Genomic DNA, 25,933 nt, shown 5'->3' with positions numbered 1-25,933 from the left:
AGCTAGTCTTAAAAACAATAAATATCAATTCATCAATATGAATTGATATTCATATTAATATGAACACCAATTATTTGCACTTCTATTTAATCCAAATTAAGTAGGTGGCTCCAGAAGGCCATAACGCTAATATTTTAACACAGATCACAGATATAGAAACTTACCATTTGTTTATGGAAAATATCAATTCTATTAAATTTGATTGTATGGTTTCAGCATACATACATTAAAATATGTTAAATTCCTTAACATTTAAATGTAAGATTTTAAGGAGCTGACAAGTTCACTTTGTAAAAGTTCTTAGAACAATCTTCATAGTTAGATTGCTTTGTTAACACAGCTACAATCTGATGCTCAAAGAGTTTGAGTTCTTTGAGTTTGAGCTCTGTTTGTTCACAAATGCATCTCAATAAACTACAATTATCACGATTGCTTTTTAGGTTGGCAAATTAAACTACTGTCTTCTAGAGTTTACTAAATCTATGTTGAAATGCTGTTACAGGTGCTGATGTTTTTAGCAGCAAAAGTGGCTCTTAAGTAAAATTCTGCTCAAGGCCCAATACAACCTTGGGCAAGATGAGCTAAATCCGCTGCACAACAACAAACAAACAGAAGATTTAATTTAATCCTGCCAATGTGGCTTAAGTAGCTCTTCCATTTTGTGTCTGTTGAGCTTTTAATAAGCACCACAGAAACAGTTTTGGTTGTCCAAGCTTTATGGAACGAGATTTTAAGATCTCCCCACGCATTAACTGCGCCCCCTGCCATGAGGCAAGAAAACTGCCTGCCTCACCTCGAGTCTGTTCTCTGCTGTTTCTGATCACTCCTCAGCACACGAATCACATTATACACACCGTTGGCAACAACAAACATTGTATATTATATAGATAAGCTTAATGATGGAAAATCAGTATATATATTAAAAGTTTTTTAATCACTGTATTGGCGACGTACCGACAGGAGGAACATGCTCTAAACGAGTGGCAGCCAGCGCAGTTAGCGAAAGATTGCGCAATCCAAGGTGAGGCTCAGCTCGCTTCTGAGCATTTGAATGGGAAATTGCCAAAATTCAGCAATTTCAGAAAAATAATCAAAATTGGTAAAGCTAAATGAAAAATAAAATACTTTATAGTACAAAACACAGGGTGAGAATAGCAATATAAATTATCTTATCATTATATTATTTTTCCATGATGACAGGTGTGTCACTGGTGGCTACTATCCAGTAGCTCACCACCATCATGTGTGTGAGTGTGTGTGTGTGAATCCATAACTGACTGAAGGTAGTATGAAGTGAATTGGACTTGATAAAGTCATTTAACATTTAAAAAGCTTGGCTTGCTGATTTGAATTTTGGAAGACACAAACTATCATAAAAAACTTTCAAAGTTTACAACAGTAGGGCGACTGTTGTTAACCACACACATGCAGACATGATGTGAGGGCGGAGGGAATATTTACACACAAGGCAGTCAGGACAATTCTGTCCTTCGCTGCTTGCACAAAGGCTATTGTTGCCCGTTAGAGCTATTGAGTATTAACCTTTGCGGTGAACTTACTGTGGTCTTGAAGCTTCTGCTTGGTCAGTCTGAAGTTTTTCTCCGCCCTCCACCTCCATGGTGCAGTAAACAATTCGGTTTGGAGCGACTGACTTCAGCCCCTGGACCTCAACAATGACAACCTGAAACAGACATGGGAGGATCCATACTAAAATATTATTCCTAGGATTAATTGTCAGACAACATTTACTTAGACGGGTAAAGATGATAAAACAAGTTTTTTGCACAGGTTGTCACATTATAACCAAAAACTTAATTTAATTTCATTAGGGGTTTTTTTTTGTCAAAGAAAAAAAATTAAATAAAAAATAATTTTAAAAAGGACCATTGCAGTTCCAGCTACAGGTTTATGGAGGAATTTTTCTGTCATAATCTAAGAGCACACATTTTCAGTCTGAAAGCAGAATTTTATTTTCTTCTCAAAACTTTTAATACTTACATTTTTATTTTTGAAAGCATATACTGTATATACACACATATATTGTATATATACAGTACAGACCAAAAGTTTGGACACACCTTTTAATTCAATGAGTTTCCTTTATTTTCATGACTATTGACATTGTAGATTCACACTGAAGGCATCAAAACTATGAAGAACACATGTGGAAATATGCACTAAACAAAAAAGTGTAAAACTGAAAATACCCCTTATATTCTAGTTTCTTCAAAGTAGCAACCTTTTGCTGTGATATACACCTTTCCTACAAAGGAAAGGTGTGCAGCCATGTGCGTGTGCACAGCTTTATACATCTGGATTTTTTTGTGCGACGCACTTTTCTAAATTTATCCGTATGCCAAGTTTTACTGTGAAAACTGCGCACTCATTTATGCATGAAGTCCCAGGTGAGCTACCTCCTCCTCTATTTAGACTTAAATAAGTAGATTAACACATCTTTAAATGATGTACTCTGGTTTAGTTTTCTGTGTGCTGCATGTATTGTAGGATATTAAAAATGCGCCACAGAAGCCTGAGACAGACCTGATCCTCAACCTTTTCATTTTGACTTTATTCAACCCAAACCCAAGTTTTAGATCTGACATGTAGGAAACATATATACATGGAGCTCTTTAGTTGCTGCTAACAGGTGACATTTTTGTTCCCTTTGCAAAAGACTGACTTTTATCTGTGAGTGTTAGAACAGAATCTGGCATTTTATACATGTACAAGAAAATACATCTTGCCTTGGCAGAGCTGAAATGTATTTCACATTATTAAAATACAAAACCATGCCCTTTTCTTTCTACTTGTTTTTCTAAAAAAATAATAATAATAAAATACATACTATGGTTGCAAGCATCTTGCATACTTAACCAACCTCCAGGTTAAAGGTCAGCACAACATCAGATTTGGACAGTATGTCTCCTTCATCCCCTATATCCAAGAAGGAGTTGTTCATAGAGGAGCGCTTAAGCTTCTGTTTGAAGTCTGGACCTCCTTTGGACACTGGCAGACTCTCCAAGTTAGCCATCAGCAAGTTGACAGAAGAACGCAACTCTTCAATGTACAAAGCCCCCATGTCAGTAGAGACAAACTTTGGGTTCGTCTTTTCCTATAGTATGTACAGAGAAAAGTTACCTTTAACTTTCTTGACATATAAAAACACCTGCAAACACTAAACTTTTCAAACTATTAGCAAAGTATTTATGAGCAGCCAATATTAAATGTGTGGCTCATTTTAAACACATATTGTGCTATAAATTGCTTGACACAATCCTAAAGAAACCAGATCTCACCCTAGCAATCTTCTCAGCCAGCTGTAGCCTCCCGTCCAGCTCTCTGCGGATCTGAGCAGCTTGTTCATCCACATTGTCAAGCTGTAAAAAAGCAAACAAAAATGAAACAGAAAAAAAGAAGAGCGCTGTCTAAAAGATGAAAAACATCCCTGTTTTAGAAGCAAATTTAAAAAAGGTAAGTTTTTGGTTTGGACATGCGGAAGCCCTGCTGTAACATCTTAAAATATAATTCTTGTTTTACTCACTGCTGCCTGTCTTTACTGCTCTACACACCAACAGCTTCAGCGATTAAAATGACAAGTCAAGGATGAAGGATAAAAAAAAATAAAAAATTCTGGACACTTTAAATACAGCTGTAGTGCAAAACATATATATTTTAATAAACTTTCTTTTAATGTTTGTCTTTTTAAGACTATATAGTTGGTGTGTAGGTATTGTTAATGTCTGGCAGTGACACATAATCACCAACGTTTGTCTGTCACCTATGAAATGGGCCAGTTTAACACGATTAAGCTTACAGGAAACTGCCTGCACGGTAAACAAAGAAAGAAGTGTTGATCAAAACAAAGCGGCTGTTAATGTTAATTCAATATCTGGAAGTGTGACCAACACAAACTGGATGGCTTATTTCACTTCCTCTGGTGTCATTGATAAAACTACAGGCAGGCTGCAATTCTAAAACATTGCAGAAAACAAACGTCATCGTCCACAACTTCTCCTCCTGTTCACTGATTGGTCCGGAAGAAAGTCTACCGAAAAGAATCTAAGTGAATGGGACTCGGTGAGAGCTCACATGACCTGAACTATTCCACTTCTGCTGGCTGCTGTCATTTCTGATGTTTTGAAATACTCTTGGTTATCTTTTCTGATTTTCAGATTAATTCCTAATGGCCTTTACACCTGGAAGCCCTCATTGTACTCTTCAGACCTTGTTTGCAGGAAAGAAAAACTTGAACTGTCACATACTTTCAGAAAAATCTCCCCCTACCCCCTTTTTATTTTAATTCCAAGGGCACTAAATATTTTAGTGCCCTTGGAATTACATAAAACTATTTACAAGTAACTTTTCAGCAAGATATAGTAGCTTGAATGAATAATTCCTTAATATTGATAAAGATGTACTTATTCCATTGACATGACCAACCTCCTGCACGCCCCCTTCCAGAAAACCAAACAGCAAGAAAAATTGGTTGTTAACATTAGCCCAGTTTTACTTCTGGGACAATTACTGACATGTTAAAAGAAATATCAGCTAATAAACATGTTAATGCATCCCTAAGGTGAGGTCATCTGCTGACAAAAATCCACTTACCTGACAGGCATTGTATAGCAGCTGGTGCTCAAACTTGTGGATGCCCAGTATCTGCTGGAACATTTCGTACAGCTGCTCTTTACTGAGGATGAGCTCTGAAACAGCACTCAGGTGTGCCCGCTGTGGTTGGCGCCGCATGTCTTCCTCCCCACAGTAGATGGTATCATACTTGGTAATCCAGGAGCTCAGCACAGTCTCTTTACTCAAGCCATCGATCTCCGGAAGGCTGCGCACCCGTCGCTCAATGTTTTTCTTAAAAACCTCGCGGAAGTCATTGGCTGAGCACCCACCACTCTGAACCATTCGGTAAACTCTCTCACTCTTCAGAAAACCCTGTTTAGAGAGAGAAAGAACATACTTAGTTATTTGTTCATATGGTCCACTGAAATATCTTCAACATGTCAACACTTTCAAAGGAAAAAAAGGGAAATTGTTTAAGTGCAGTCTGGCTTGTTTGCAGCCAAATAAGTCCCAGCCACACCGAGGTTATTTTGGTAAGACTGAAAGAACATCAGCAAAAATAGGTCAAGTCAATTAATTACCAACCTTTCCAGAGGTCTTTAAGCAATCAATGAGCCAACTTACTCCCACAGTGCCTTTCAGATACTGTGGGAAGAAAGACTATGAGCAAAATATTTAAGGTTCTCTTTATCAGAAGAAAATTATCTGAAAATACTTTTCATAGCACAAAGTGCCTAACAATCCATGCAATTCCAACAGAAATTAAAACAAATAGGCCTATAAACCATCATGTCTGGTACAGGTGTCTGAAAACTTTAGAATCCCAAGAGTTATTCTTGCTCTATGTCCAGCAAAGTAAAATTTAGAGATGAATGACTTGATCTTTAAAACCTAAGGTGACCTTTCCAACTGGGCCGACCCCATCCAGAGACAGTGCCAAAAAAAATAAAATGCACTTCATCCAAACAAGCTAGCAAACCTGAGCTGCCCAAACAAAACAGTCCCAACCTTCCAACGAGCTCCAACCTCAACTCCACCTCCCAGGTTCCAATAGACTCCTGCCAACTGTGGGTTTCCACCCTGTGGGGAGCACCGACTTCACTAGCACACCAGTGCATTTCTGTCTGTGGCCTGCATCAGGGTTTTTCTACCTCTTGATGATCTCATTCTGACATTCACAATGTTCATGATAACTGAAACAATGAACAATTGTTTAAAGTACAACTGTTTGGACAAAGGCTGAAGCTCTTGGTCTATTGTATCCAATAATCTGCAGATTAGTCCTCAGACTGCTGTCCTCCATCATCCTGCTTTCTGATTTCTATATGTTCTTTTCCATTCTGTAGAGCACCACAAATGCCAGCAATTATTACTTATAAAGTGATCGGCAGGAGACTTCCTCCCACCCTGCTGCTCAAATTAATTGAGGCCTTAAACATCACTAAATTATTCATGCAGGAGGAGAAGCCAGAGATTAGAGACAAAGAAACAGGGATCTGCAGGCTGTCATTTGTCTGGTGAAGAATAAATCCATATACTGTACTTTACTTCTTGTAAAAATAAACAGAATAATTGCTAAAAATCTCTTACAACTTTGTTAAAAACAAAAATTAACTTAATCTGACATTTCAAGTTCAAAAAGTGGTCAAAAAAATCCATTTTACAAAAACCTCCGGTCATCACACACACACATATATATATATATATACATACACACATATATATTACTTAATGTGTTCCCACAGTCCCACAGGATCATTTTTAAATTTTTTTTTTTACTCAGTGGCAGAAACAGGCTTCCGTAGAAACAGGCTTCCGTACTTTGTGCTATTGCAGCGTTTCTCTCCCTTGCTCCTTTTTCCTCCGATTGCACCATTTTGTTTGTTAATGATGGCAGTTTTTGGTTTTTTGTAGGATTTTATTTGTGATTGTGTCCCTTTTTGTTTGGATTTGTTTTGTTCATTGAAGGTTTTTGCTTCTATTTTCTGTTATTGCAGAGATTTTTTGTTTGCAGAGCTTTTCTGTTGCATTTGTTTGTTTGTTTTTTGTTGTTGTTGTTGATGTTTTTTTACATGTGTTTGCAGCTTGTTTTGCCGTTTATGTGTTTGCACCTGTCGGCCACAGTAGCTTGGCAATGAAACATAATTGTTTGTAAATGACTTGACCGGGCTGGCAGGTCTCGCTGTGGCTCGCGCACGCCTACTTTCACTCAAACTGGATGCAGGCGTGCCTGTATCGGAATTTATATCAATTCTTCATCAAGGTATGAGTCAAGCTTAAAAGCCACATCACTTCCTCTGCTTATGTAGCTCAATGTGAACCACAAATATAATCTAGAATAGCTTTTAGAGGTGCACAGTTAAAGGGCAGTGAGGATGATATGCCTTTGTGAACAAAGAATTATGTGTCTGTAGTTATGACAAGAATCAAGGTGGTTGATGAGAATCAGAGTTTCTTTGACCAACACACATTTCTGTTTCTGAAATACAGGAATCATTTACATGAAGCTTGTGTCCCCTCACCTCATAGTAGCTTCTCACAGCATTGCAGAAAGCTTCATCAGCGATAATCTGAGTCTCTCCATTGAGGAAGGCCAGGAAGCGCTCCTTCACTGTCTGCAGCTGCTGCTTGTTGACCTTACAGAGAAAACAGAGGAAGCAGGAGGTACAAACTTAATACAGTGAAACTTAACGAGGAGTACATGACTGGAAAAATGAGTTCCATATATACATGGGGTATACAACAATATTCTACGGAAAATGGTGTAAAAAAAGAAAAAAAGGCATAACATTATTTTTTATAATCAGATTGTGATGTTACCATTGTACTACACATGTTTTAATGAGGATAAAAGCAAACTGTGGTAACATCACCTGAATCTGTGCTCTTTACATCAGATATTAATATGTCTAAGATTTGGGTCTTGAAGTAAGACCCATAATCGTTTCCCCAGTAAGCCTCCCAGGAATAAGGTGGTTATAGAAAAATATTCAGATTTTATTTTGTGGTTTTAAAGGCTCTACATTGAAGACAGTGAGACATAAAGGCATACATTTTTGTAAATTTCTATCTGTTCTCGGCTCCCACACACAGAGCTGGGTCCACTTGCTCAGCTCTTCCTTCCCGTTTCAAACTAAAAATTAATTCTTATTTTTTTCTGAGATAAATGGCAGAAAAGCCATTTAGATGCAAATGTCTCTCCAATGATTTTTTTTTTGGGAGGGGGATGGACAATTCTAGACTTTTCCAAGATTGGGGGGGTCCCGGCCCCCTGGGATTTACGCCATTGTCCTGCCCACCAAAGGGTTTTTTTCCCCAGATCACACCAGTCTAATCTGATTTGACTGTTTGTTTTTAAATGCCCCAAAAGTAGCTGTACTACTAGTTGTCTTGTAGAGTTTACTGTACAATGACAATAAATCAAATCAATAGATAGATTAGATAATCTACCCATCAGTGCCATGACTGAGTGTGTGACTGACTATAAACTCCTGTGTGGGCAGCACCATTGGCACCAGAACAGTGAGATGCTTCCAGATTCTGAAATCCAGAATAACAAACCCTGGATCACAGAGCAAATGAGCTGAACGCATTCCACAAAAGGTTCAGTTCCGGAACAAACTCATCATCATCATCATCCTCTCTGTCCCCAGTCATACACACATCCCATCTTCCTCTGACCCACAGCTTTCCTGTAAGATCTTAGATGTTCCATCTTCCACCTCAGTCATGGACTCTTCTGCTTCCACAAGTCTGTCTTCAATCACATCAGGAGATGCTGATGCTCCCTTTGCGTCCCCCTCCCACTTTTCTGTATCTAGAACTGAAAAGGCACCCGGAGAGACTGAACTGGACCCGGGCTGCAGGTCCAGATGGTATCAGCCCTGGAGTCCTGAAGGCCTGAAGTTGCAAACCAGCTCTGTGGGATTCTGCAACATCTCTTCAACCGTAGCCTGACAGTTCAGTCAGCTACTACATAGTGAAGTAGTAGTGAAGTTCCTCCCCTTCATTACTCCTCTGTTTAGTAGTAAACTTATTGTAGGATAATATGGTTAATAATTCAGGCTATGATGGAACCTGACTGAAGCTGATGCTTGGAGTAAAAAGAAGTAAAACCCCTTAGCAAGATACTCTGTTGCTGTGACTGATCAATAAAGAATATCTTATCAATAATTAAAAAATTACAAAATGTCATAAAGTATGATTACTGCTGAATAGACAGATCAAGCAAAGTACGAAAGACCAAAGCACCAAGGCTGACATCCACAGTGCCATCTGGTCTACAAATAAAGTAAATTTATACCAATCCTGCTATATTTAAATTCTTATCCATTTCCCTTCCAATAGCATTGTAGGAAACAGGAGAGTACATTTTCAGAATGCTGAAGGTTTGCCATACACTGGGTTAAAATCTTGTCACAAATACATACACGACTGGTTCCAAAAGTGGTTTGGCTCATCCATCTACACCCCATTTCCTCAGAAAGCAGTAAACACATGAACAACCCAAACTGCATCACATAACACAAGGTATACGTGGGTTGTGAGTTATTTACACTTACTGACACTAAGTTATAACCAAGCCCCACCGTTGCTGAAAGCATGTGCACAACCTGGTTATGAGCTTGATGACACAGTATCAGGATTTAGTACCTTCTAAGTTATAAAGCAGATAGGAAAGAAATAATGTTTCTGATATGTCTGTGTTTCCAGTTGAGATAGATCAATGTAGAGAGGTCAATGTAGAGAGGTCAATACAGAGGGTGTTTTGAAAGTTTCCAGGTGGCGCTGTTGAGCCGTTTGTGATTTTTGCACGACCTTAAAATACGTAATTTTCATGTAGTTTTTGATTATGATAAGGCCTCCAAAAAGCCACGTACTTTAGGTGGAAGAAAAAAAATAGTAAACAGTATGATTACAACAGGCCTTTGCTTTCGCTGCTCTGGCCTAAATATTAAAAAGCCTCATCAAAATATTGCAGGTGTTTCTGTGCTTTGCTTTAGACCTTTGTCACTGTGTAAATCTGTTAAAAATTTGACACTGAATTTAATTTCATCTTAGATTTTTGTACTGAAATAGAATTTAAATAAAATTTGAACATTCTTGCTGAAAAAAAAATTTATTTTATAAAACCTTGTTATGTTAATGACACAGATGATCTCACGGTATCATGGAGAGATACTGCCAGAGAATGGTGCAGTGGAGCAGTTGAGAGCACTGTTGTCTTGCAGCAAGAAGGTCCTGGGTTCAATTCCCGGGCCTGGGTCTTTCTGCATGGAGTTTGCATGAACTGAACTGAACTGAGCCAAATGAACCAATTTAATGACATCTGGTGGTGCTTTGAGTTTAGTAGATAATTAGTGTGTCACACTCAATTTACAACATTCATGTCCTGTAAACAAACAAACAGTTGAAGTTGTTTAAACTGTAGGCCCTCACTCTATAACCCATGAAAGTTTTACTTTTTGAATTGAATTATGGTTATTAAACAACTTTTCCATGATATTCAAATTTCTTGGAAAGGATCTGTAGCTGACTGATGGGAAGTGATGGATGGCTGTGAGAATAAGGGCAGACTAAGATCTCAGTGTTCCAGGGTTCTGACGGCGCCTCTGTTGCCAAGTATAACAGACTCCCTTGAGTGATTTGTGTCTTTAATTGTTTTTGCACTATACACAATGTTTACACAATCTCCTAACGGACATAACATTAGATCCACAACACTTTATCCGGTGTGTGTATGTTTTGGAAGCACTTTTAAAGTTGGAAACCTACTTATTGTTTGAAAACCAAATAAACTTAATGTGTTGCGGAAAAGAAGGAAACTATTTGTTTTTCAATCATTTGAGGTTAACACTATACTGAACTGTTCTGTGCATTATTTTCATTTCAAGCCATGTAAAATTGTGATGTTTTAAGGGTTTGCTAAAGCAGAAGAGTTCGCTTTGTTTGGTTGAGACTTCTCCAATATTAATTCCCTGCACTGAGAGGCTAAAGCCTCCTTGCTGTTCAGTCTCACCTTCTGCTGTCTTCGGGCCATGTCGGTGGGCTGCTTGGCGTTGAACGGATAGGAAATACACTGCAGAACAAATACATAGATCTGCAGCTTGGTCCTCCTCTCCTTTTCCTCCTTCTGAAGACGCTCTCGCTCCTTCTTTTCCTCATCGTCACCCGCAGAGGGGCAGTCTTTTGCACCTTCACCGGGGGGTTCGGCAGACTGCAGCTGCTGACCGCCCGCCCGCCCGCTGTCTCCCTGCTTTTCTGCCTCTGAGAAGGCGGGCGGTTTCCTCGGAGGCTCTCTGGTAACTTCAGTGTCGGACTCCCCGCCCGTGTCTTCGCTAGAGGACGGGTCCAGCATGGTGACAGGTGTTAAAACGCAGACTAACAGTCTAATAACACGGCAAAGTCCTGTTCACGCTTTAGTTTGTTTTAGTTGACGTGGCGCTACCGCCAGCATATCTACTGTCAACGCCGTTTTCCTGCTGGAACAAGTGCTGCGTTTGAAGTCACGACCTGGGTTAAATGCTGTTGCTGATGGCGACGTCAGGGCAGGCGGAGTTTTCCGGATAAAAGTCGCCGCGTGAGCTTCGTTCCTTCACGCACAGAAAATGTGTTGGAATGGCAGCGCGCGCGCTCGCTCGCAGCCACCGGTTGCTACCGAGAGCTCGATATGCGTACAGGTGAGCAACCTGTGGCTGCGAGCAGAGATGGGTTGAAACAGAGCGAAGAGATGTCACTCTGGACTTTTTTAAATGCACCAATTTTTTCTCTCCAAATTACACATACAGTAGTTGTGTATCAAGGGTGTAACTTTGTGTTGCAAGTTGGTTGGGACACAGTTACGGGAAGGCCTTTTATTCTCTAGTGCTAAGAATAAAGCCAAAACTTACATGTGAATGCCAGATAGTCTTATTCAGAACATTAGGATATACAGTACGTCCTGATCAGGCTTGTCAGATTAATAGTACTTCGAAAATAATCTTTTAGGAGGTATTAAACATACTACGAAATATAAATATGTTAAAACATACGTAATCTAATTATGTCTTTCACTTGGTGATGGAATTGTTGACAAAGGAACTATATGTGAAATATATGTGAAACTTTTTACAAATCATTGTATGAGTCTAGACATTCTCCCGAGGAACATAATTATTTCTTTAATTCCTTAAGTGGCACAGAAACAATTGGTGACCAAAACAAAATATTACGCGACTCTCCAATCACGCCTGATGAAATTAAAGAAGTTATTAATAGTCTTAAATCAAATAAATCTCCTGGTACAGATGGGCTTACATCAGAAGTTTTATTTGGAATAACCAAAATATTTGCTTCAAGCATAAGTCCCTATTTCTTAAGAACTTGGTGGATAATGATATTCTATCTGTAAAACAATTGTTTAATGAGGATGGTCAACTATTTAATTATGGTGAGTTTTTCTTTGTTATATAAATTCCCTGTGACCCCTAAAGAATTTGCTGTTGTTTTCGATGCTATTTTAGCAGGTTTGAAATTTCTTATATCAACCTCAGGTAGAGCCCATGTCCAATATCCCAGCTCTCCACAGTTATTTATTGGTAATTCAGACCCGTTACTTAGTATTAAAACAGGAAATAAACATATCAGAGAGATAATCCAGAGGAATACTATTACCAAACCTGCTTCAATCTTTTTTTGGAACAATCTTTATTTAGATATTGATTGGGAACAAACATGGTTGTTGCCAAGAAAGTTTTTTGTCTCAAATAAAGTACGGGAGGGCTCTCTTCAAATTTTACACAGGTGTTACCCTGTAAATTCAGTACTGAATAAATATATTCCAAATATTGATCCTCTTTGTTCCTTTTGTCACATCAAACAAGAAACATTAACCCACCTGTTTTGGGAATGCTCTTTTAGCAAAACGTTTTGGTGTGACTTCAATATTTTCTTTAGTCGGAAATGTAATATACATTTATTATTATTCCTTTGAATGTTAAATATGTTTTCCTTGGTATTTCCAATAACAGTATTTGTTGGAAAGAATATATTATAAACTTTCTTATTCTATTATTCTTATTCTAAGTTCCACATACATGCCTGTAAATTTGCTAAGAATAAACCAACCTTACTGTTTTTAGAGCTTATGTAAGATGTTTTTTAGACTCTAAAAATGTGCACCAACTCTAAAGCTATGAAATTTATAACCTTAAGTGATGAATTTGATTTGTAAACTGTTATTTTTTATTTTTTCTCATGGAATCTTGTGGATTTGTTACCCCAGCACCGCGAGCATGCTACTGTCTGCAATTGTATATGCTTTATTTGTAAATAAAGTTTATTTAAAAAAAATGATTTTTTAACCCTCCTGGGTCTCTTTCGGTTGTTGCTTTAATTTCATTTTTATATAAAATTATTGAGGTAAATGGCATAGGATGTGTTCAGGTTGTACACGTTATCTCTTATTGTCACCTTCCTAAAATAATGTATAATGTATATATATATATATATATATATATATATATATATATATATATATATACTGTAGGATATATATATATATATATATATATATATATATATATATATATATATATATATATATATATATATACTGTAGGATATATATATATATATATACTGTAGGATATATATACTATATATATATATATATCCGTACATGTACAGAGAGAGGAAGAGGTAGATATACAGTATCTACACGCAACAAAAATATAAACGCAACACTTTTGTTTTTGCTCCCATTTTTCATGAGATGGATTCAAAGATCTAAAATTCATTCCAGATAAACAACATTACCATTTCTTTCAAATGTTGTCCACAAATCTGTCTAAATGTTTGATAGTTATTGTGGGCAGTATAAGGTACACCTGTCCACTAATCATGATGTCAGATCAGCATCTTGATGTGACACACCTGTGAGGTAGGATGGATTATCTCAGCAAAGCAGAAGTTCTCACTATCAAACATTTAGACAGATTTGTGGACAACATTTGAAAGAAATGGTAATGTTGTTTATCTGGAATGAATTTTAGATCTTTGAATCCATCTCATGAAAAATGGAAGCAAAAACAAAAGTGTTGCATTTATATTTTTATTGAGTGTAGATAGATTGATTGATATCCATATGTAGATATCTATATATATGCATATATAGATATCTACATATAGATTTATATACATTTATAGAGAGTCAGACAGATTTACATATAGATAGATAGATAGATAGATATCTATGTCTATATATATAATTAAATTTAGAAATAGATATATCTATATTGTCCAGACAGATAAATCATTTTCTAAATTCTTTTCCAATTTGTATAGGTTTAGATTTCTAAAAGGCTCTTTTTGTTCCATGTTGTTCACATTTTCTTTTTCCAATTCTCCCTTTAATTAATAAATGTGGTTGTCTTATTTTCTGTTTAGAATTAGAAATAAAAATCTTACAATGAATGAACATGAGTACTGATGTTGAACGTGGGGGAAGCCGGAGCACCCGGAGTGAACCCACAGCTGCACAGGGAGACGTTTCCCACCGTGCAGTTCTGGCTTTTTAATATTAAAATGTCCAATTAACAACAACAGAAGCTCTTTTTCCAATTACTGCCAATCACCCAACCCACACATGGCCCCACCCCCTTTTAAATCTAATATAAATCGATGTCTACGCTGGATGGATGTTACTTCTGTCTTTGAACTGGCGCAGACATGATGGAGTTACAGCCTTTTTGAATCGCCTCCACAGAGAAATCTTTTTCATGGCGCTCTCTTCTTGTTCTGAGACGTTGTTCTGCTCAGCTGACTCTCCAGCTGCTTGAGTCTCTGATTCCTGAGGTGTTGTTTTAATTCCTTCTTTGTTTAATGCAACCTTTATCTGTGGAGGCGATGTTCTCTGTTTTTCCATTAGACCACTCTCCCCTTCTGTGCAAACTACAGGAGCCCCACCTGTCTGATCCCCGAATATTTCTGAAAAGAAGTTTTCTGGTATTGAAACGTCATCTTGTTCAGTGTCTTCCACAGAAACCGTATCATTGTTGAGGGTCTCCAGCTCACAGGCAGCTTTCATTGCTGCCTTTCTTTTGTTCTTACACTCTGATGGTTTTTTGTCATCTTGCTGGTCTCCACTTAGTTCTGTTTCAGAGACCGTTTGTCCTTCATTGATCTGCTCTACTTTAGCGATCTCTGTTTCAATCATATGAATGTATGTTTTAATGGAGGCTATATGATCCACAACTGTTCCCAGTATAGAAAATTCTTGTTGGTCACCGTTCTCATTATTGGGGATCTCCAGCTCACAGGCAACTTTCATTGCTGACTCTGTCCTGTTCTTACCTGTAGATCTCTTGAATGTCTTGGTCTGCTGATCCTGATGCCCATTCAGTTGGGTTTCAGAGGGCTGTTTTTGTAGCACTAAAGAGATCTCAGTTTGTGTTGAAGTTGTTTGAGTGACTGGTTTTACTGGATAACTGGTTTCCTGCAGATCCATCTCAGTTTGTGTTGCAGCAGATTGATAATTTGCTGTTTTCTGCTTTGGGATTTCTTGTGAATCTGTCTGAGTCTGAACAGAAACCATTAACTTCTTGCTCTGTCTGCTCTCTGAGAGTCCTTTCCTTGCCAGCTCTTGCTGCTGTCTAAGTTTAGCACTTAGTTTTTTATTTGTGTCAAACATCTCATCAAGTTGTTTCATTAAGTATTTCTGCATTTCGTTATTTGACGGTTTCAAGTTACTACTGGTTTCCTGTCCATCCATCTCAGTTTGCGTTGAAATTGTCCGACTGACTGGTTTTAATGAAAATCTGGTTTCCCTTCCATCCATCTCTGTTTGTGCTGAAGCAGGTTGATAATTCACTGTTTTCTGCTTTGGGTTGTCTTGTGAAACTCTTTGAACAGAAACCATTGAATTCCTGCTTTGTCTGCTCTCTGACTGTAGTTTCTTCACCAGCTCTTGCTGTTGTCTAAGTTTAGCACTTAGTTTTTTATTTGTGTCAAACATCTCATCGAGTTGTGTCATTAGGTATTTCTGCATGTCTTTGTATTTCAATTCTGTCTCCTTAAATGTGGCAAGACACGAACACTTTGCTTGACTTGTGTTTTCAGAAGAGTGGGGCAAATTTTGAATTTCATTTAAACATCTTTGTTGAACATTTTCTGCAGTCTGAACATCAGGAACCTCAGTTAGATTGTCTGCCTGGCTGTTGTCCTTGGGCTTACCTGTAGATGGACTTGTCTTCTCTTTTTGATCCTGTGTCTCCAGCGCTTTGGCCATTGATCCATTTTCAGTCACCATTGAAACGTCCTGCTGTTCAATATTTTCAGCAGAACCTTTAAGCTCTTGTTGCTCCAACCAGACTGCAAATGGCACCTTCTTCTTCTTGCACTTGAGTGGATTGGCTGGCTGTAATTCTCTTTCAACAATGTTGTCGGATGCAACCTCTTCGACTTGGTTGGACTCCATTATAACCTTTTCTTGTTTCAGGTTCTAAGCTCAAATCACTTCTCTAGAAATTCTGTAAAGATTTCAGGTTAAGTTTGATGTCAATCTCCAAATGAAATGTTCACCAAACAAAGTTGAAAATCTTACTGTGAACTGCTAAATAAATTCTCGAGTGAAATGTGTCAACAACGGCGGCTAAACGGCTGTGATGAAAGTAAATGATGTGATGCGCTTATATAATCGCTGGTGATGTCAGAATTCTGCCTTTGGAGTTATATTGTGATGTCACATTGTGTCACATTGTGTCACATTGTGACATCACAATATAACAAGAGGGACAGAGGTCTCAGACAAGGGTGTCCAGTTTCCCCATATCTATTCATTCTGGCCATGCAAATTCTTTCAGTTAAAATCAAGGAAAAAATTCCAGGGATTAATGTTGCAAACAGAAATATCATAATTTCCCAGCTTGCTGATGACACTGCAGCCTTTTAAAGAATACATGTGAAATAAAAAACTCTATTCAAATCATCAACACCTTTTCCAAAGCTTCTGGTTTGACTCTAAATCTAAACAAATGGGAATTACTTTCCATTAAATCTAATTTAAAAGGCACATTCCTCAATATTTCTATAAAAGACAAAGTTAAATATCTTGGAATCACAATAATTAAATATCAAAATATAAGTATATAGTAAGAAAACAACCAACAAAATGTTAAGAAATATTCTGTTACAAGATGTTGTTTTTTCACCAGCTTGTATATTTTATTGGTCCAGCATTTTTTAAAATATAAATTGGAAGTGGACTTGGTTACTCCTAAAAAAAATACTTAATAAACAATAAAGGAAGAGAAATTTCTCATAAAATTATTTACAATGTTTATCCTCTTAAAGCATTTTTGATAAAAAAAAAAAAAAAAAAAGATAGAAAAGGGATTTGGCAAAAACTATTATTAAATATATATTTTAACAAAATATTTCAATGATTAGAAGAAATATTTATATATTATTCTAGAAGTTTTAGTTCAATATGCAAAGCCTAAAAGCAGTATAATTTTATTTCTATTCAATTACATTTATTTTAATTCACCACTGAGGAAAAGTCTGAAAAGTCCAACAGATCTTAGACTTAATAGATTTTTTTCCTACTTAGTTTAGATAAGTTATATTAAATTAATAAATATATTAAAGAAATAAAACCCATATTCTGTGTCTCTGGTATAAATAAGGTTGATCTAATGAAATAGATTAACTCCTGGTCTTTTTGAATGTATAAGTGACAGTTTAATAGGAAAGAAAAGAATAATTTAAATCAGATTTATAATTAAAACGGTTTAGATAATGGGGAACTATACAATTACCATGAAATAAATGTAATTTATACTGTACTACAACAAATAAATCATTTAAATTTTACAATATTGGCATTTTTAGAGATGTGGAAATCTCTCTAATCTCTCTAGAAAGGATGATATCAAGAAACATTTTAAATGTCAAAGGATATATTTGTTGGGTTGTCGTCTAGTTTGTAAACACAAGGAAGGTTAGGGTTATTATAGTTTAATCAACAACATTTCATTTTGTAGAAAAAGACTTTTACTGGAGAAATATCACTCAAAAAATTTTAAAAATTACAACTAAATCTGAAATCCTTTGATCCTTTGATCCTTTGACAAGCGGCACAAATTTTCTCGCACTATTGCGAGACAGAAGGCAAACAGGAAGGAGAGGATCTGCAGCGAAGATGTAGAGAAAAAAGAAAGAACTCCATGTAGAGAATGAGGGAACGATTCAACAGGAGAAGGATCGCTGAAAACAATAATAAAGTTAATTTACTCCATATTAAATTCTTGTTTTTTCTGTTCAGTTTATTTCAGTCATCCCTTACGTAAGAATTTGTATTTCATTACAAGAATATTGCCATAATATTAGCACAAAAAAGATGCAATTTTACCATAACGCCTTAAAATTAAGTCATTTTAATGAGGAAAAAGCTTCTGATGTGACCAGATCAATTCGTTTGATTCTTTCACAAATACACTCTACTGATAAAGAGTTAATTTGACACTAATGTGTTAAAAGATTAAGTATTTTCTTATTTATAAAACTTCACAAGATGCTCAACATTCCCCATCATAAGTTTTAGTTATTTTTCGAGTCGAGTTTTCATAAAAATATTACCGAGTTCTCCTAATACCGGGACTGCTTTCTCATTAAAAAAAAAATAATAATGGTCTGGCTATAATATTTCATTTTAACGTTGAAATAAATAAATAGAAGACGTGATACATTTGTCAAACAAGATAGCAGGTGGAAAAAAAATCCAGGTTTTTCAAAAATTTAAACTTCAAATCTTGTAAAACAATGTGTCAAACAGAAGGCTCGTGGGCCAAATCTGGCCCTCTACAGCTTTTATGGGGTCCTCTATACTGCAAATTACATCAAGAGGTTCCTCCAGTTGTTGACAAATAAGCAAAATTCACACAAAATCAATATTGTTTCTGATTTTACTGCAAATGTTTCTCAAAATTAATACAAAAACTTTGGGTTTAAGTCAGTGCTGCCTCACCTTTACTTGATGTCAAGTTATAGGGTGTGATCGATACAGCAAGCAGTAAAATGTGACTTTTAATATCATACATTAGCGCAAGTATTGTAAAAGTTCCTTGCAAACATTTCTAAATCAGCACCATAAAATCTGTCATTTTTAAAGCAAAAATTACAAAAAACATTCGCAAAATCCTGGAGAGACTGATCAGTGTGGAAAGATGTTAAATACAATTTAATTTTAAGAAACAATTATTGAATGCAGAAACAAACAGCTGTTTATTAATATTTTAAGAGTTTAATGGGTTTTATCAATATATTCTGGCGTAACCGGCCCTTTAAGAGCATTCAGATTTTTGGTATGGCCCAAAATGAAAACGAGTTTGACACCCCTGCCTTAGACCATTATTTTAGGAAACAACAATAAGCAATTTGTCTTAAATAGAGTAAAAATATGACCTTTGGCTTTTTGTGCAACTGACTTGCATTCAGAATGTTATTTGAAATACACTACAAATCTCAATGTCTTTCATTCCCAGATAAAATGGCTTATTAAGGCCATTTTTCAATCTTTTTCTATTAAGATACAACTAAAAAAAATTTAGATTCATTTCAGGCATTTTCTTGAAACATCTAAGAAATTTCTGATTTTGAAAGGACAAAAATTGTTTAAAAAAAGACTCAGAAATTTTGTTCTGGACTTTTGAGTTTCAAAAGTCAATAAATTCAGAGTTTTTTTCTAGCAAATTTATGACTTTAAAAAAATGAAAATGATGGGGTATTTAAATTATAACTTAAGTTGCTTTATTTTTAAGCCATTTTTAGTTTTGCCATGTCCTGGGTGACAGAGAACCAACAGGTAGATAGAAATGAATATCTGGGGAGTATCATAACTTAAATGTAACATTTAAAGCAGCAGGGTTTATATAGAAAAGTATTCAGATTTTATTTTGTGGTTTTAAAGGCTCTATGTTGAAGACAATGAGAAATAAAGGCATAACTTTTAGTTTTTTATATCTGTTCTGGGCTCCCACACACAGAGCTGGGTCCACTTGATCAGCTCCTCCTTCCCATTTCAAACTCTTCTAATTAACTAAAACTTAAAGAGCTAAATATGAATGAGATGTTTGCTACCTTTGACAAAAAAACTTAAGTCTATGAAAGCAGCGTAGCAGTTTTGTTAATAAAGCATCTATGTGCGGACAGTAACTCGGCAGCAGCTGCATATTAACAGGTAGTTAATGCTTTGTAAAACAAAAGGTCAGCGGCAAGTTGTTCAATTGTTCTAGTGGATCATGTGACTTTTGGGCAGTGCTTTACATGCCCTATTGTTTTACATTCAGTCAGGAATATCAGTGGTGGGGAAATGACACAATCAAGCAAAGAATCTGAAAAAGGGACGCAACGTTTTGATATTAATTGTCAAGACTACGACAGCAAGATAACAAGGTCTAAAGGGATCACATTTCAGAGGTCAGTAAAAAGGTTTAATTAAATATATATCTATATATATATATAAAGTGAGGAGTAGGTTAACTATGCTAGCTTAACGTTTATCACCTTAACATGTCTTATTACTGTCAGGGTCTGCATTTTGTTTCCGTTTTATTTTGGGTTTTTTTTGGTTTGAGTTTTTTTTTCCTGCCGTTGGGACTGGCATTCCTCATGACATCCACCAGAGGTCGCCAACAGACAGAGCCCCTGGAAGGCTGCTGAGTTCAACCCGTTTACACACCTGCAGCTTGTTTTGGAGGGCGTGGATTATGGATTTAAGCAGCAGCTCCTCTCCGTCTCATCGCCTGAGTGTTTGCTTACTTCGGTAACAACTCGTTCCAGAACTAGGCTCTCTGTGATCTGTTCCGCTCTAACCCTTTGTTGTCTTCCTCGTCAGATATCCTGCTGTTCTCTCGCGGTTCTGGCGAAGAGCAGTCCTCCCCGAGTTCAGTGTGCGCCTGTGCTCCCCTCGTTGTGGATTCCCTACCTCCTGTGTCCTCCCTCGACGCTGTCGGTGCTACCGGTCAGAAGCCACCCCTCGTGTGTCCACCCTTTCCTCTCGTCGATCCCTCTCTGGTGGAACCCCCCTCATTCCAAGTAAGACAGACTCTGGAATATTCCCGAAGGATTTTCTCCTCACTGCTCTGACCCTGCTTCTCCTGTTGGTAGCAAGATGACCCGGTCATCAGCACCAGGAGTCGCGTCCTGACCCCTCCCCTGACTTCAATAAACTGATTATTGTGCACTTAATCGTTCTCTCTGATTGTGTTCTTGCATGTGGGTTCGTAAAGTAAAACTCAACATGACAGAACACTCAGGCCAAGCTACGACCTCCGCAGACGCGATCAGAGGAGCGTTATCAGACCAACAAGCCCTCATTCAGCTCCACGATTCAGCTCTGAGAGAGCTGGGAAATCGCCAAGCTGAAACTAACCGACGATTAACTGAACTCTCAAATTTCCTACAGAATTCATTACCTCAGGACACAAATCAACCTTCTGTTTCCCCATCCGCGCCGTCATTAGCCCCGGATCCGCTCGTCCGCTCCGGCTTCTCTGAGGTCCGCCCGGCAACTCCAGATAAGTTTTCTGGTGACATCAAGAAGGTAACAGGATTTATCCTCCAATGCACCATTGTCTTCAACCATTCGCCACAGAGTTTTCCCAATGATGACCGTAAGATTTCTTATGTCTTATCCTTGTTGACGGGCCGAGCCTTAGAGTGGGCCGAAGCCCGGTTTACCACCGCAGTTAATTATGGATGTACCTACCCCGAGTTCCTAACTGAGTTAAAACAGGTCTTTTGCCAGGAGACGGAAGGAACATCCTCTTCCAGAGATTTGCACGGGTTAAAGCAGGGGCAGAAGAGTGTTTCTGATTTCGCCATAGACTTTAGGATCAAGGCGGCCGCATCTGGCTGGAACATGGTAGCTCTCAAGAGCGCCTTTTTCCATGGGCTAAACGAGCAGATAAAGGACGAATTAGCCACATTGGATGAGCCAGAATCCCTGAACGATTTCATAAACTTATCCATAAGATTGGACAACCGAATCCGTACTAGAGCCAGGGAACGCACCCGTCGAGTTTCTTCTCCATGCACCTCTCTAACCAGTAGTCGTCTTTCTGCTCAGCACTCACCTCCTTCCCCAGCCCCATGTATGGAACCCATGCAAATAGGAAACACAAGGCTCACACCCGAGGAGCGTCAACGGAGGTTACGCTCCCAGCTCTGTATTTACTGCGGTGAGCCGAACCATGTGATTGCTAATTGTCCTGTACGTTTAAACCCGCAGGTCCGGCAGTGAAGGCGGGGAAACTGCCGGCACCGTCCACTCCTAAACCCCGTCTCACCTTCCCTGTCACCCTATTCGCCAACAATGACTCACTTTCTGTGTCAGTTCTCATTGATTCCGGTTGCGAACAAAATCTCATCAGTTCCGACATAATTCACCAGCTCTCCGTGCCTACTGAACCGTTACAGTTCCTCTCCGTGTCGCTGCCCTGGACGGGAAGGGTCTACCCCAGATAACCCACCGGACCAAGCCACTACGCCTGCTAATTTCTGGTAACCACACTGAAGAGATCATTTTCTATGTGTTTCCCACGATCAGTTCCCCCATAGTTCTAGGATTCAACTGGCTATTCAAGCATAACCCCCAGATAGATTGGGTTGAGGGACGGATTACTTCCTGGTCTTCCAAGTGCCACACCACCTGTCTCCGTTCCGCTGTTCCTTCGCAGCCCACACGTTCCACGATGGATGAGGTGGATCCATCCGACGTCACCGCCGTCCCTAGTGAGTACCATGAACTCATCACTGTTTTCAGTAGGGACAAAGCCCTCTCTCTACCACCTCACAGACCATATGACTGTGCAATCGACCTCCTGCCTGGGGCCCCTCTACCTAACAGTAGACTGTATAACATCTCCAGGGCCGAACGCCAGGCCATGGAGGACTACATAAATAAATCCCTCGCTGCAGGTATTATCCGTACCTCGTCTTCCCCTTTGGGTGCTGGGTTTTTCTTTGTGGGGAAGAAGGATGGTTCTCTGAGGCCCTGCATCGACTATAGAGGCCTAAATCAAATCACCATCAAAAACAAGTATCCTTTACCCCTGCTCTCCTCTGCCTTCGAACCTGTTCAAGGGGCAACCGTCTTTTCGAAACTGGACCTTAGAAACGCTTACCATCTACTACGCATCAGGGAGGGCGACGAATGGAAGACCGCTTTTAAGACCCCTATGGGGCACTACGAGTATCTGGTCATGCCTTTTGGTTTGTCTAACGCCCCCTCCTTCTTCCAGGCCCTTGTGAACGACGTCCTCCGAGATTTCATTAATGTGTTTGTCTTTGTCTACTTAGATGACATCCTTATCTACTCAAGGACCCTGGTGGAGCACCAAGAACACGTCCGTCTAGTTCTCCAGAGGTTACTAGAAAATAAATTGTATGTGAAAGCCGAAAAATGCGAGTTCCACCGCCCATCAGTAACTTTCCTGGGGTACGTCCTTGAGAGCGGACAGATCAGAGCAGCAGAGGACAAGATCGCAGCAGTTCTGGACTGGCCTCAGCCTGAAACGCGTAAGCAACTCCAACGTTTCCTAGGCTTTGCCAACTTCTACAGGAGGTTCATCCGGAACTATAGCCAGATCGCTTCCCCCCTCACAGCTCTCACCTCCACAAAGAGGGTGTTTAGCTGGACTCCACAAGCCGAGGCCGCCTTCACTGAACTCAAGTCGCGGTTCTCCAAGGCCCCGGTCCTGGTTCAACCCGACCCAAGCAGGCAGTTTGTAGTGGAGGTTGACGCATCCGATATTGGGGTGGGGGCCGTTCTGTCCCAGATCACTGCGCAGGATCAGAAGTTACACCCCTGCGCTTTCTTTTCCCGCAGACTCTCTCCAGCTGAGAGGAATTACAATGTGGGAGACAGAGAATTGCTGGCTATAAAACTGGCTTTGGAGGAGTGGCGTCACTGGCTGGAGGGAGCAGAACACCCCGTTCTAGTCTGGACCGATCACAAGAACCTGTCCTACCTCCAGTCAGCTAAACGATCCAACCCACGCCAGTCTCGCTGGTCTCTGTTCTTCGCACGCTTTAACCTTTCCATTTCCTATCGTCCAGGTTCAAAGAATGTAAAGCCAGATGCTCTGTCCAGGATACACTCCCCTGACGATTCGGAGGAAAGCCTGGCTCCCATTCTCCCGCCTAGTTGCACAGTCGGAGGAGTAACGTGGGAGATGGAGGACATCCTCCGCCAAGCGCACCAGACCGAGCCTCCTCCTGAAGCCTGTCCTCCAGGTAAACAGTACGTTCCCTCCGCTGTCCGTGCCCGCTTCCTACAATGGATTCATGCCTCCAAGTTCGCCGCTCACCCTGGAGTCAGTCGCACCATAGGGTTGGTCAATCGCAGGTTTTGGTGGGGATCAATACACAAGGACGTTAAGGAGTATGTCTCCGCCTGCGCAGTCTGTGCACGCAACAAGTCGTCCAACCGACCCCCTGCTGGCCTCCTACAGCCATTACCCATACCAGGACGACCATGGTCCCACATCGCTGTCGACTTCGTCACCGGACTCCCAAGGTCCAAAGGTATGACCACTATTCTCACAATCATCGACCGTTTTTCCAAAGCCTGTCATCTTGTCCCCCTACGCAAACTACCCACCGCTGCTCAGACAGCTAAACTACTCATCAAGCATGTTTTCAAGCTGCATGGGATACCCCAGGAGATCCTCTCCGACCGCGGGCCCCAGTTTATCTCGCAGGCCTGGCGTCAGTTCTGCTCCGCCCTGGGAGCCAGGGTGTCTCTCAGCTCCGGGTATCATCCCCAAACCAATGGGCAGACTGAACGTATGAACCAGGAGCTGGAGGCCGCCCTGCGATGTCTCACCTCTACCAACCCTGATGATTGGGCTCCACACCTTCCGTGGGTAGAGTATGCACATAACTGCCACACGTCTGCAGCTACTGGTCTCTCTCCCTTTGAAGTAGTCCTGGGATACCAACCTCCTCTCCTCCCGGCTGACGAAAGTAACATCTCTGTCACATCGGTCCAGCACCACATTCGCAGGAGTCACAAGATCTGGAAGGACACCGTCTCCGCCCTCAACAACTCATCCGCCAGTAATAAACGACTCGCTGACCGACGTAGGATCCCTGCCCCGACATACTCCGTGGGGCAGAAGGTATGGTTGTCAACACGTGACATTCCCCTTAAATCTATGTCCAGGAAGTTGTCCCCTAGATTCATCGGTCCTTTCGAGATACTGGCGCTCGTGGGTCCCGCGGCTGTGCGACTCCAACTCCCTTCATCCATGCGTATCCACCCGACCTTCCACGTGTCCCACATTAAACCTGTTCTCTCCAGTGAACTTTGCCCTCCGGCCGAACCCCCTCCTCCCTCCCCGGACGGGCGGGGCGACGCCATTTTTGCCGTCCGTCGGCTAGTGGCCTCCCGGCGGCGGGGTCGGGGCTACCAGTACCTCGTCGACTGGGAGGGCTACGGCCCTGAAGAACGTTCCTGGGTCCCGGGATCGTTCATTGTGGATAACACCCTCATTAGGGAGTATTGGGACTCTCAGCCCTCATCCTCTGCTCGGCCGCCAGGTGGCGTCCGTTGAGGGGGGGGTACTGTCAGGGTCTGCATTTTGTTTCCGTTTTATTTTGGGTTTTTTTTGGTTTGAGTTTTTTTTTCCTGCCGTTGGGACTGGCATTCCTCATGACATCCACCAGAGGTCGCCAACAGACAGAGCCCCTGGAAGGCTGCTGAGTTCAACCCGTTTACACACCTGCAGCTTGTTTTGGAGGGCGTGGATTATGGATTTAAGCAGCAGCTCCTCTCCGTCTCATCGCCTGAGTGTTTGCTTACTTCGGTAACAACTCGTTCCAGAACTAGGCTCTCTGTGATCTGTTCCGCTCTAACCCTTTGTTGTCTTCCTCGTCAGATATCCTGCTGTTCTCTCGCGGTTCTGGCGAAGAGCAGTCCTCCCCGAGTTCAGTATGCGCCTGTGCTCCCCTCGTTGTGGATTCCCTACCTCCTGTGTCCTCCCTCGACGCTGTCGGTGCTACCGGTCAGAAGCCACCCCTCGTGTGTCCACCCTTTCCTCTCGTCGATCCCTCTCTGGTGGAACCCCCCTCATTCCAAGTAAGACAGACTCTGGAATATTCCCGAAGGATTTTCTCCTCACTGCTCTGACCCTGCTTCTCCTGTTGGTAGCAAGACGACCCGGTCATCAGCACCAGGAGTCGCGTCCTGACCCCTCCCCTGACTTCAATAAACTGATTATTGTGCACTTAATCGTTCTCTCTGATTGTGTTCTTGCATGTGGGTTCGTAAAGTAAAACTCAACATGACAATTACTGCGCAGTTTGGAGTATTTCGGTTCAA

General features: G+C 40.1%; 1 protein-coding gene and 1 long non-coding RNA gene across 12 annotated transcripts in view; one reads left to right on the top strand and one right to left on the bottom strand.

Moving 5' to 3' along the window:
* The window catches only part of cadps2 (Ca++-dependent secretion activator 2), a 142,634-nt gene extending 131,398 nt beyond the window's left edge, over positions 1-11,236 (bottom strand). For 9 of the 11 annotated variants that reach the window (XM_028040865.1, XM_028040960.1, XM_028040875.1 and 6 more), the window contains exons 1-6: positions 10,589-11,236; positions 7,092-7,205; positions 4,609-4,941; positions 3,297-3,377; positions 2,879-3,112; positions 1,560-1,681 (exon numbers count right to left, since the gene is read on the bottom strand). In XM_028040865.1, coding sequence (XP_027896666.1) covers positions 1,560-1,681; positions 2,879-3,112; positions 3,297-3,377; positions 4,609-4,941; positions 7,092-7,205; positions 10,589-10,927 — 1,223 coding nt within the window. In that variant the 5' untranslated portion in view covers positions 10,928-11,236. The remainder of the gene's footprint in view (positions 1-1,559; positions 1,682-2,878; positions 3,113-3,296; positions 3,378-4,608; positions 4,942-7,091; positions 7,206-10,588) is intronic. The other 2 variants (XM_028040895.1, XM_028040943.1) reach the window with 1 other exon arrangement.
* Positions 11,237-24,999: 13,763 nt separating this feature from the next.
* On the top strand, positions 25,000-25,841 carry LOC114153147 (uncharacterized). Its single transcript, XR_003597283.1, has 2 exons — positions 25,000-25,690; positions 25,763-25,841. It is a non-coding gene; the product is annotated as an uncharacterized LOC114153147 (long non-coding RNA).
* Positions 25,842-25,933: the final 92 nt, after the last annotated feature.

This window comes from Xiphophorus couchianus, chromosome 2 (assembly GCF_001444195.1).
Source record: "Xiphophorus couchianus chromosome 2, X_couchianus-1.0, whole genome shotgun sequence".
In the NCBI taxonomy this organism is placed as follows: Eukaryota; Metazoa; Chordata; class Actinopteri; order Cyprinodontiformes; family Poeciliidae; genus Xiphophorus; species Xiphophorus couchianus.
This window is presented reverse-complemented; position numbering and strand designations above follow the sequence as displayed.